The 12,728-nt window shown below is 26.5% G+C and overlaps 1 protein-coding gene across 5 annotated transcripts; it reads left to right on the top strand.

Annotated features, from left to right (window-relative positions):
- The first annotated feature begins 33 nt into the window (after positions 1 to 33).
- Positions 34 to 12,673, top strand: LOC129971528 (serine hydroxymethyltransferase-like). 5 transcript variants are annotated; one of them, XM_056085385.1, is made up of 8 exons: positions 34 to 169; positions 2,278 to 2,490; positions 4,344 to 4,702; positions 4,793 to 5,005; positions 5,824 to 5,934; positions 10,085 to 10,207; positions 11,596 to 11,823; positions 12,422 to 12,673. In XM_056085385.1, the coding sequence occupies exons 1-8, from the start codon at positions 165 to 167 to the stop codon at positions 12,586 to 12,588; spliced, it is 1,419 nt and encodes a 472-aa protein (XP_055941360.1). In that variant the 5' UTR covers positions 34 to 164; the 3' UTR covers positions 12,589 to 12,673. The 5 variants fall into 5 exon arrangements, with proteins under 5 accessions (XP_055941360.1, XP_055941362.1, XP_055941361.1 ...); XM_056085387.1 differs by lacking the exon at positions 34 to 169 and adding an exon at positions 1,370 to 1,483; XM_056085386.1 differs by lacking the exon at positions 34 to 169 and adding an exon at positions 1,394 to 1,532.
- Positions 12,674 to 12,728: the final 55 nt, after the last annotated feature.

Below are 12,728 nucleotides of genomic sequence, written 5' to 3'. Positions count from 1 at the left end.
TGGCAACGTCTGTTTGCGCGGAAAAACCGAAATCGTAGATGTTTTGCTGCTATTATCTACATGGTGTTGAGTATCTGTTATCAAGCGATAAGCTCAAAGTCACCGAAATCGGAAGATTCCACTTAATCTTATCTTTACTTACGTAGACAAATTTCATAACCAAGATGAAGTAAGTTTCTGAGTTAATCCATCAGAATGAAAAGCAAATAATATTTTCTTATCTATACTACTCTACGCCTTTTTTTTTTATTATCAAAAGACCTTATGAAAATCGATGAAAACAAGAAAAATTATTCTCTATTTTGTTATTTGAATGTAACTATATTCACTTTTTTGTGTTTAAATATCGTGTAACTCTAAATAGTTATTATTATTTTTTGCCTGTACCAAGTATGATAAATTATAATTAATTTCTACTAAGCAATGAAATAAAATGAAAAACCTGTTAATTTGAATATTTACATCCCTGTTTTGCATGAATTTCCTGAAAATATTCACTTTTTTAGACAATTGATCATCGAATTTTTATATGTATATAAGTTTCTCAGGTGCATAAATAAAATAATTATATTTTTACATACAATTTACCATTTAATTAATGTTTTGATTTTTATCCACTTTTTGAAGTTCTTTCACTGTATAGTTTTACTGAATTTGATTTGATATTGTTTTAAAAATGATGTTCAGTCATTTCTTTACTTAACATATTTTTTAAAATTATTTTAATGTTTTTCATTTAGAAGTATATTATTTTTGTATTTTGTTAATAGTTGACAACTCATTAAAAAGATAATTTTAACATCCGATTTCATTGTAAATTCTTCTTAAATTTTTAGCAACTGCAAAAGATTATTTTTTGTAAATCAAAAGATTGTATGACATTAAATGCATATTATTGTTTATTTCCACATTGTATACTTTACAGTAAAGCACCTCTGTATAAAAATAAAACCAAGATCTAAGAATTAGAGAAAGAAAATTAACTTTACATATAGGGTATTATAAAACTTTGATTCTACAAAACATGAAAATATATTTTGAAGAGTTTTCTGTATGTTTGATTTCTATCTACTTTTCAAGTATTTAAATTTATTTCTTAAGATATTTAATGTATATATGCATTGCAAGTATGTATATTTTGAAAAAAAATAAATCAAAGGGATGAGATATAAACTATTAATTCACAATAAAAAATTAATTTATATAAATGCATATATCATTCAAGGATTATTTGCATATTTCTCAGTATTCTAAGATTCACAATGAAGGAATATATCTATGAGATAAGGATGGCGTTCAACATTATTGGTAAATTGAACCTTTGTTAATATCATCTTTTAAGTGGCTTCTTATCCTATGATAAGATAAGGTATGTCGTCTTTCGCTTGAGTCATTAAAGATAAGATAGGTTGCAAAAGGAGAACAAATATTTCCTTCCTCAAAAATATTTGCCAGAACTTATTTTTACCTGCTGTTTAATAAGGTATTTTGAAGATCCTTCTTAGAACCTCATATATTAACTCTTTCTTGAAGTAATTTTTTTTTTTTTTTCATTCTTCTCCTCTTTTTCTTTTTAAAAAGGCACCAATTAAATTGATATGTAAGTAATTAATTGAAGAAATGGTCAATAAATGTATAGCATCGATAAAAATCATAAAATAAAACTGTGGAAATAATGTATTAATTTTAGAAATCAAGTAATTTTATTTACTTCTATTAGTATAAATTGAATTATTGATATTATAATTATGTTTTACAGTTTGGAAATTTCATATTCTGATTTTTTTTAAATGCAACTGTGAAAAAATGTGTGTCTATGGCTTTTTGCTTTAAAATGTGTTTTATGGCTTAAGAAATATGAAAATGGCCATAGATGCAATTTAAGGGGAAATTTAATATTTTAAAGTTATGGATGGTCCATTTTATTATAAGATATATTGATAATAAGTTTATTATCATTATTAAAATAATTGTTAAATGCATTAATTTTTGAAGTTTGAATTAAAAGGAATTTTAAAGGAAATAATACAATATAAAACACAATTTACTTTTACTGAGACCATTTTAAAAATTCGAAGGATTTTAAAACAAAAATCAAAAGAAAGATAAATGTTACGTGAATAATAGATTATTTTTATATTTATTAGAATATTATTATACTTCTTATTTTCTGTATCTACAACCTCTATATTGCCACTCTCTATTTTATTATTGCATCTTTAATTGGATAATTAAAATTTAATGTTACTTCATCTCTAATTTAGTCTAATTTGATAGCTGTCATTCCATTTGGACACCAGATATGGAAATTTTAAAAAAGTCACTATGTGAGAATGATCCTGAGTTGTTCAACATCATCAAAAATGAGAAGCTACGCCAGAGACGAGGTTTAGAACTTATAGCATCAGAAAACTTCACTAGTTTAAGTGTCCTTCAGACTCTTGGAAGTTGTTTGCACAACAAATATTCAGAAGGGTATCCAGGCCAGAGGTAAAATTCTGCATATTTATTTCCTATATTATTAAATGCTTATCAAATATACCAGATAAACAAATTATTATAATTTACAAAAATGTTAGTAATTATATTCACTGAAAAAGTTAAAAATAATTGAATTTTGAAATGTTCTATAATGAATTTTTCAAATTAGACAATATTCTAATTTAAAACATGGTCTGTTTTTAATCACAATTAATCTGTAAAATCAATAAATCAGACAAATTCATTCACAAGAAAATCTGTTGCTATTTATATATAATAATTATTGGAAAACTTTCAACTCATATTAATAGCTAATGATTTGCATACACCTGGGGACAGAGATCATTTATATTTTGAACTAATATAAAGTTTAATTATTCCTAATTACTCAGTGGCACATAGATCCTTGAAAACGTTTTAAAAATATTATTGCTCATGATCAATATTTTATATATTTTATAATCATTTAGATATATATTTTATTCATCATTTTGTTTATGTGTAGATTTTTTTTATGCATATTCTTCAAATATTATACCACTAAAAAATTATAAGCAAAAACTTGTTTTTAAAGGAAAACATTATTAAAATTCCACACTTGGAGATATCAATTTCATTAGTTGTATAGTTGAATGCATCATTGCTTTGAAGTACACTTTTAGATCATTCTTTTTGAAAATGAATTTTAAAAATATTCAAGCTTCAATTAATGTTTAATTATATTATTTATTTTTAATGTTTTATATATGTTTATATTATATAATAAATTAATGTTTAATTATTCAATTAATGTTTAGTTAATATGTAATTATAAATCTTCCTAATTTATAATTTAAATTTTCTAAAGCCAGGGCATAGAAAAAGGTGGTGATTATTAATAGCATTTTTAACATTATATTCAAATTGTGGTTTTCTTGAACTGAAGTGTTTATAACTGACTTGCATCAAATTTTTATTAAATATCAAAATATATGTTAACAATATAATTCAATTATATACAATTTAGGTCTTAAAGTAAAATGAAATTCATTAAAGGGAAGAAGAAAATCCATAATATTGCACACATTTATTTGTTTCAGCTCATTTTTTTACCTAATGATATAACACTATTCCTTAGAAATACTAATCTTGAATTTCTAAAAGTATTAATGATGAATGTCAATAAAATTTCATATTTATATCTAATAATCTAATCAAGAGTCTCTGACATTTTTCAAATATTTTTAACTTTCTCCTTGTATTTGTATCTTTTTGAAGTATTTCAGTTTATTCTCATCTTCCAAGAAATAAAGTAAATTTTTTATTATTTTTATTATAGTTATTTTTTCACATAATTTACTCTCTTGTAAAGTCCTCATGCATGATTGAAATTTGTTATTTTCTTTTAATAATTGGAGTTATTCATTTTTTAAAAACTAATGTATAATGATCAGCATCATTTCTATGTTACAAAACTTGATTTTGAAAATCTTGATGAGAAGACAACCGAATTTAATGTTAAGTCTGCTAACAATTCACCTGTTTCCATGAACAAGAACATAAATTCTGCGTAAAAATTGTTTTAAATGTAGACTTTTAAAAAATGAAACATTATTAGTTAAAGAGTATGCAAATATTCATATGTGTATGTGAAAAGAGTCCACATAACTTTATGTTTATAAAAATTGAAAGAAGTTTATAAAAATTTTAAAAACTTATATAAGAGAATTTGCTCATTTTCCTTTTCAAAAGTGAAGTTAAATTATAAGTACTTTTTGTACTTATTATTTCAAAATAAGTTTCGCAGCATATTAAAGTTTGTTACCATGTGTTTAACTAGCTTCTGCAGTTTATTGTAAATTATTATCTGAATATATTTTCAGGTATTATGGTGGTAATGAGTATATAGATGAAGTAGAGCGCCTCTGTCAACAAAGAGCTTTGGAAACTTATGGATTGGATTCTGATAAATGGGGTGTTAATGTCCAACCATATTCAGGATCTCCAGCTAACCTAGCAGTATATACAGGAATTGTAGAACCTCATGGTAGAATAATGGGTTTAGACTTGCCAGATGGTGGTCACTTGACTCATGGTTATTTTACTGAAAAGAAGAAAATATCTGCCACTTCCATGTTTTTTGAATCAATGCCTTATAAAGTGAACCCAGAGACGGGCCTTATTGATTATGATCAATTGTCAACACTAGTCAATCTATTTAAACCAAAATTAATAATTGCTGGTAAAGTATTTATATACATATATTGTTTTAAATTTATTTTAAAAAATGAAAGACATTTTTTTTATTAGTTATTAAATGCTTCTCTTTTAGGTATTAGTTGTTATCCCAGAGATCTGGATTACAAACGTTTCAGAGAAATAGCAGATCAAAACAATTCATATCTAATGGCTGATATGGCACATGTTAGTGGTTTAGTAGCAGCAAAACTTGCTCCAAATCCATTTGAATACTGTGATATTGTTACCACAACAACACACAAGACTCTCCGTGGCCCAAGAGCTGGAATGATATTTTATAGAAAAGGTCAGCATGATTTTATTATTTAATTTTGTAATTTAATATTTTTGTAAAATTGATTACATGATTTTCTTAGGTATTTTATAATTTTACTTTGAATTCAAAAAAGTTTAAGACTAGCAATTGTCAATATTAAACAAAATTAGCCAGATTTTTAAATATGGCAATTTTAAACCTGTAAATGGTTCAGAGACTCAGACAATTTTTCATTTAAAAATAGAGAAAGCTGTGTTTTGAACATTTGGAAAAGTAAGAATGAAAGACAAATGCCATAATTAACACTGATGAAAGATTATTGATCTCTCTCTTACTAACCTTATTAAGTACCTTAAAAGGGGAGAAAAATCTAAACAATTGCAAAAAGAATACTTTTATGCTAAAAATTATAAAGCGTTTAGTCAAAACAAACTGATACATTCTTTTTATATGCATGTCTGCTAATGAAGAAATCCTGTAGCAGGGCCTCATGGTGTAAAAGAAAGACAAATTTCGCTAATTAGAAAGAAAAAAAAACCCAAATATTCTTTAAAATTTTAATAAATATTGCATATGAAAAAATTTATTTAAATTTCTATATCTAAAAATACCACTATTTTCAGATACTATTATTTGTTTATTTAGTTAATTTAGAAATATATTTATTAGAATGGACCTATATTCTAATCATAATCCAGAAATATTATAATGAAAAGAAATTATTCACTTAGATTATTAGTAGTATAATGTTTTTTCTTAATTTTCTCTGCATTGTTGGATCTTTAAATCAATTGTTGCTTTTTTATAATGAAATGAATGCATATAGAATTATAAAAATGTTTTTCTAGGTGTCCGCAAAGTTACAAAAGCTGGTGAAGAGAAATATGACTTAGAAAGTAAAATAAATCAAGCAGTATTTCCCGGCCTACAAGGAGGACCACATAATCATGCTATAGCAGGTTGGTTTATTCATACTTCAAAAACCAAACAGATCTATTATTTGACTTCTTTCATTTCCATGTAGAATATATATATATATAAAAAATTCTCGAGCATCAGTAATTAACTCTATATGTTCTAAAATCTGTAAGAATATTCAGACATTATACATTTCTGCGGAATTGCAGATTTCGGCATTTTCAGTGTTGAATTTCATCATTCTTGAAGTTAATTATTTTTGTATAATACTGCAATATTTTTAAGATCTTGGGCACTATTTATATAAATTTACAAAATAATCATCTATTAATTGTTCAAATAATCATTTATTAGATTTCTCTGTTTATTTTGACATAATTCATTATTTTATGAAGATCAACTTTTACCGAAGTCGTAACATATCTGTGTATACTGTATACTTATAGCAATCAAATAATATAGTAAAGATATTTTTCTATAAATATTTTATTTACTGTTGATTTTGAAACTAAAACTAACCGAAAGATACATGTAGTGTTACAATGAAATTTAGAATAATCAATGTAAAATTTAATAAGAAATCAAAGACTATTAGCAATAATAGGCATTTTTTTTCTTTTATATTTGTGTCATATCACAAATGTACCCAACACTCTGCTTTAGTCTCTTTTGAGGCAGAGTTCAGAAAGTGTTTTAACACTGCGGGCATAAAATAAAGACCAGAGATTTTAAATACGGAAAAACATATGGATAAAGTTTTATAGCTTTAATACTTCAGAAATGATCCAGTTTGACTGTTCCAAATTTTCTCTTAACTGAGAGGCGAACTTTGGTTCCCAGGTGAAACGAAATAAGGTGTTGCACTTTTTTTCTGAATTATTCTAAACTACACATTCAGTTCTAAAAATCGTCTTCAAAAAAAGTTAGAGCATGAAATTCTGGCTAAAATGATTACTAACATTATATATTTTGTTGCAGAAGTGTAAATGTAACTTTTATAAGCAATTCTAAAGAAGTTTAAGTGTCTCTTATACTTGTGTAACAGTTAGTAAATCGTGGAAAAACTGATTGGAAATTTATTTTCTTTTGAAAAATGACATATACAATCAAATAAATTGTCTAATATAGATTCTATACAAAAATATTAATTTTTATTTGCATATATACATTGGCATATCAAAACAAGAGTGATGTAGAAGTTTGGAGTTTGAGTTCCAGTTAGTTTGTGCACTATTTAATTGACCATAGTTTAAAATTAAGCAGTATATACCAAAAGAGTTTTTATATAGATTTAAAACAAGACTTTGATGTAACCATCCTAAACAGCCCTAACATTTACTATTTACTTTAACATGGATAGAGAGAAGGAAAGAGCAATATATGAAGTTTCCACACAGGATACTTTGCATTCACTAAGTATTATAAATGTGTATATTTTAAGCTTTTTGACAAACTTTAAGCTAACCTCAATATTCCTTAATAGTCTTTTGTATATTATCTTGTTTTTTTTTTGGGGGGGGGGAGAGGGAAGTTGAAAAGTAAACTGTTTTTTTTTTTTTTTCAATCTCAATAAATGGGTATATCAAATTTATATTTTTTAGAGCTGAATTTCATAAAATACGAATCATTTTTATATGATCATTACTTTATATATTTAAAAAAAAATTGACATGTTTGTTTGTTTTTTCCCTAAAAAAATATATACTGAAATACATTTTACAGACTATTGTATTTATTACACTTCCTAAATAGAATGGCATTTTTACAGATATAAAGGTTCCAATTTAATCATAAAAACTAATAAAAATTTATATCAGATTAATTTTGTCACATCAATTTCTTTTTATAACCCATAAATGATTCCTGCATATAAAAGGAACTGCGTGCGGCAAATTGAACAAGTAATGAAGCTCCACATGCATTGCTGCAACCTTTGAAACAGGAACTAAAAATTATGTTCGAAAGGGAATCTGGATCTGATGGTTGTGCTTTTTAAATGGGGAATTTAAAAATCTTTCATAATGCAACCTTATTCTTCTTTAAATACATTTTGAAGACATTTTGCAATTGGTAATAAATTTAGAATGTTTTGTTGAATGAATGTTCTAAAATGTTGTTTAGTGAGTTATAGATGAAATGGATGCTAGAATATTTAAATTGACTGCTTTCAAGTTTGCCACATCTCTGGAAAAATACAGAAAAATTTAAATTTTGGACATTTAAAAATTTCCATAAAAAAATCCAGGAAAATACCAGGAATTTTAAGGGGTTTTTTCCCCCCTCCATCTAAAAAAATGCCTATCTCTGAACATTGCAAGATTAAAAGATTGTAGTCATAGCACCGAAAAGGTAATAGGTATATAGTAATTTTTCCATGAGATTCTGAATTACAGCTAATGAGGATGCGACTGCTATAGTTGCTTGAGAGAATAGAATAAATTTCTACGACAGCAATAGCAATATTCAATCTGTGGGAGAATCGCAGTGGTGTTTTCTCATTCACGTTTTATTGATTGGTTTTTATTTATTATTTGAGAAAATGTGAACTTATTCAAAGTAGATTAGAAAATTCCTTTTAAATAATGAGTTGATCGAAATCTGTTTTTAATACAGATTAGACGGATAAAAATATGAATCCTGTTGTTATTGTTTCTAATGGCATTTGTCATAGACAAGCCCACTGACTTTAGAAGTCAATGATTTTAAGCCAAAGGTGCATCTCTTGTTTTTTCAGTAACACCAACTAGGGCCAAGAGTATGACTTAGCTATACACATTTCACAACCCTTTTTACGGGACGAACTTCATTCATGCATTTCATTCATTCCTCCACAGATTGTAATTTAGACCTGAATCAGAGAATGATCACCCCTGATCCAGTACCCTCAGTGGTATTACTTTCGAAATAGAAAACTTTGTGTCCACGACAGATTTATACGTGCACCAGCCACCACACATGGAGAGTCTTCAGCCTTTAGAGAAGTTCTGCAAAATCTGTTTCCTGCGAACTGCTTGCTTTGTAAGAAGATAATAAGCTTAAGTAATATGGAAAAACGAGCACCTATTAGTCATGCAAAAAGAGGAAAATATACAAAACCATATGCTAGTTCAAAAAGTATCTTTGATATTGGACTTTGTATCTAAAATAAATACAGGAAAAGAGGACATGTGAAATTTGATGTCTGAAAATAAGCTGATTTTGAACTTTTTTTTTTTTTCAAAAACAATAATTTTAAGCCAAACTTTTATGGGCATTGCGTCACCTTCGTCCTTTAATGCATTCCATGATATATCAGTAATGTTTTTGCTTATGTTTCATTGATAATGAAATGGCCAAAAAAAATGTGCTTTAGGTTATATAAAAATTTTGTATATTTGTTATGGATTAGCCACATTTTTTCAACAGAAATCTTTATACATTAAAAAATTTGTAATATGCTTCATTGTAATTGATCCGAGATTCTCCTGCATACACATGTTGTTTTCTACTAACAAAAGAAAGTCCCCAAAATGTTCAAATCCTTTGGATTATTAATTGTATTTATCAACACAACAATAAAAATTAAAAGATCCTTTTGTACTCCTTCCAGGTTTAATAAATTTTTCATGCAAACCATACGATGCTCAATAATATTAGTGTTGGTGATTCATTTCTGATAACTAACACTAATATGGAGGTTTAAAAAAAAGTGAATGGTCTGTCCAACTCATTGCTTCTTTATATTCACTGTTCCCCCCCCTTCTTTTTCTTTTTCCCGTCTGCATTTGAAAGCAATTTTGATATGCCTTTCCAACCATGGCAATTAAATAGTGCATAAGCTAACAGAAACTCTTACTCCAAACCTCACGAGTGCATTGATTTTGGTACAGCAACATGTATATGCATATAAAAGCAAATATTTTGGTATAGAATCTTCATTTGACAATTAAACTACATGTTTCCTTTTGGAAGAGATTTTAATAGTTATACAAAATTTATAATGCTAGTATTCATTTTATGCTTCATAAATTTTTGAAAACAATTTTAACAATGAAATCATTTTTCAGTAATTTTAAAAAAAGTGGAAAAACATCTCATTTCACTTTATTTATTTATTTTTTTCCACTTAAAAGCAACAGTTCATTTCCCAGTGGAAGGGGAAATTAGGAGAGCCTTACAGAAATTTTTTATATTTTTTATGTGGTTTCATAGGTGTTGCAACAGCACTGAAACAAGCCCAAAGCTCTGAATTTAAGGAATATCAACAACAAGTGAAACTGAATGCAAAATCTCTAGCCAAAGAATTAGCAGCTAAAGGCTATTCAATTGTTACAGGTAATTATTGTTTCTTTTATGCCATTTAATTTTCTTAGGAAAAACTTAAATATACAGGGTTGCCATGTCATCAGGAGTGAAAGGAAAACATAGAGAATATAAAGAATGTCTTTAAAAAAACAAGAAAATGCAGGGAAATTTGAAAATTTTCATTAAAATAGTCATAGCTTCCCAAAATAAAATAATACTATTTGCAATTATGTAATGCAAGAAACTTGTCTATTTTTTTTCTTTCTGTAGAGATCATTCCAGAATTGCAGCTAATGAGCATGCACAAAACTTCTGTAATGACATGAAAGAATAGAATACATTTCTCCAATGGGGATGGTAATATCCAATCTGCAGAAGCAGTGCTTGGTGTTTAATTTACCATGAATTTATTGAATATTTTGTTTATTATTTCAGAAACTGTGAGCTTATTCAAAATAGATTAGAGAATTTAAAAAAAAACAATGATCTGCTCAAAATCTGTTTTTAATACAAATTGGACAGATTAAAGAAATCAATTCTGATTTTGCAGAATGGATCCAAGAAATTTGCAAAATCTATTTCTTGCATACTGTTTACTTTGTAAAAAAATAAGCATAAGTAATATAGGAAAATAAGCACTTATTACTCATGCCAATGGAGGGAAACTTACAAGACTGTGTGCCAGTTCAAAAGAGTCATCATTGATTTTTTTGACTTAGTATCTAAAAGAAACACAGGAGAAGATGACATGTCAAATCCAAAACATTGAAATTTAATATCTGAAAATAAACTGATTTCGAGCCTTTTAGTTCCAGAACAATCATTTAAAGTTGTTAAACCACACTTGTCCTTTAATGCATTCCATAATATATCGGAAATAGGTTAACTGAAAGTGAAATAGCTAAAAAACATACATTAAGCTATACAAAAATATTGTACCTTGTTTGTTACAAATTAACTTCATGAAACTAATGGCCGAAAAATTTGAAAAAGTTGCAGAAATTGATGCCCAAATATATGAATTGACATCATAATAATAATTTTTTTGTATTTCATTTCACCCAAATCCTTAATTTTGTGTGACTTGCAGATAAAAAGCATCAGAGTTAATATATCCCCTCCTTATTATATAAATTCTGGCTTGCTAAATTCTAGATAATAAAGATAAATTGTTCTTTCTATATGTAAATAAATATAAATCTTCTTTTAATATGTTATTATTTCGAATAATGTTAAATTATTGCTTCCTTTCCTTGCTTTTCCACTCCTTAAAATCCATTTTACATTATAACTAGCATATAAGTGCTATTCATGCATTTTCTCATATCTTAAAATATATAGTATAGGAAAAACATAGAGAATTTTTTTTTATGATTCTAAAATAATATGAAGATATGAAAATAAATTTTTTTTTTCAGGTGGTACAGATAACCATATTGTATGGGTTAATCTACGGCCAGTAAAACTTGACGGATCTAGAGTAGAAAGAGTTCTAGAAGAAATATCTATTGCCTGCAACAAGAATACAATACCTGGCGATACAAAGCCTTTGAATCCAGGAGGTATTAGATTAGGTACTCCTGCTTTAACAACAAGAGGTTTAAAAGAAGATGATTTCAAAAAAGTTGCAGAATTCATTCATCAAGGTAAACATTGTTCCTCAAAAAAAAAAAAAAAAATAGTATTTATTTTTATGAAATGTTTGGTTTTAACATAAGTTCATTTTTAAATAGTATATTTTGTATGTGATTAATTTTTCTCAAGACTGGACATTTTTTTTATATGTTACTAAATCACATAATGAATCGAGAAAACAATATTCTTATCTGAGGAATAATTTTAGAATGAATAAAATGCTTTGAGTTTTGTTTTAAGTCATACAGGGAAAAAATACATTACAAACCAAATCAACCTTGAGATAATGTTTGCAATGGTATATTAATTAGTGTTTTTGAATGCTTATATATTTTAAAAATGGTGGTCATGACATCTTATTACTAAACTCTCGTAATATCGTTAACTAGCGATTAAAATTAAAATTTCCTATACAGATAAAATATTTATATGGGAAACTAATACAGTTAAAACATTTTTAAATCCCAGCTCGGTAATATTTTTAACAAAATTTTAGATAACTTTTTTCATCCAATAATAATACTTTTTTTTTTAAAGTCTTTTCTTGTATTATTCTTTAAATAGCTTTTTCTAATTTCTGAGAATCTATTGTTTGTTTTTAAATTTTAGGTTGTCAATTAGCTTTAGATGTAAACTCTAGAAGTGGTCCTATGCTAAAAGACTTTAAAAATAAGCTTACTGAAGATCCAGAATTCCAACAAAGATTAAAGGATCTGAGGAAAGAGGTTGAAAGTTTTGCTGAGCAATTTCCCTTACCTGGATTTGACGAATATTAATCTTCAAATTTTGCAAGAATATGAAAATTTTAATAATTATATTTTAAATACTTTTTATAAATAAATATTTTATTAAACTCTGTAACATTTCAAAAGAATCTTTAATATATAGTAAGTAAGAAATTGTAACATTAACATTT

Source organism: Argiope bruennichi, chromosome 6 (genome assembly GCF_947563725.1).
Source record: "Argiope bruennichi chromosome 6, qqArgBrue1.1, whole genome shotgun sequence".
Taxonomy (NCBI): domain Eukaryota; kingdom Metazoa; phylum Arthropoda; class Arachnida; order Araneae; family Araneidae; genus Argiope; species Argiope bruennichi.
This window is presented reverse-complemented; position numbering and strand designations above follow the sequence as displayed.

Coding starts and splice junctions, on each gene's coding strand:
- LOC129971528 (XM_056085385.1), top strand. Junction 10,208..11,595: donor AGGCTATTCAATTGTTACAG/GTAATTATTGTT, acceptor TTTTTTTTTCAG/GTGGTACAGATAACCATATT. Junction 11,824..12,421: donor TGCAGAATTCATTCATCAAG/GTAAACATTGTT, acceptor TTTAAATTTTAG/GTTGTCAATTAGCTTTAGAT.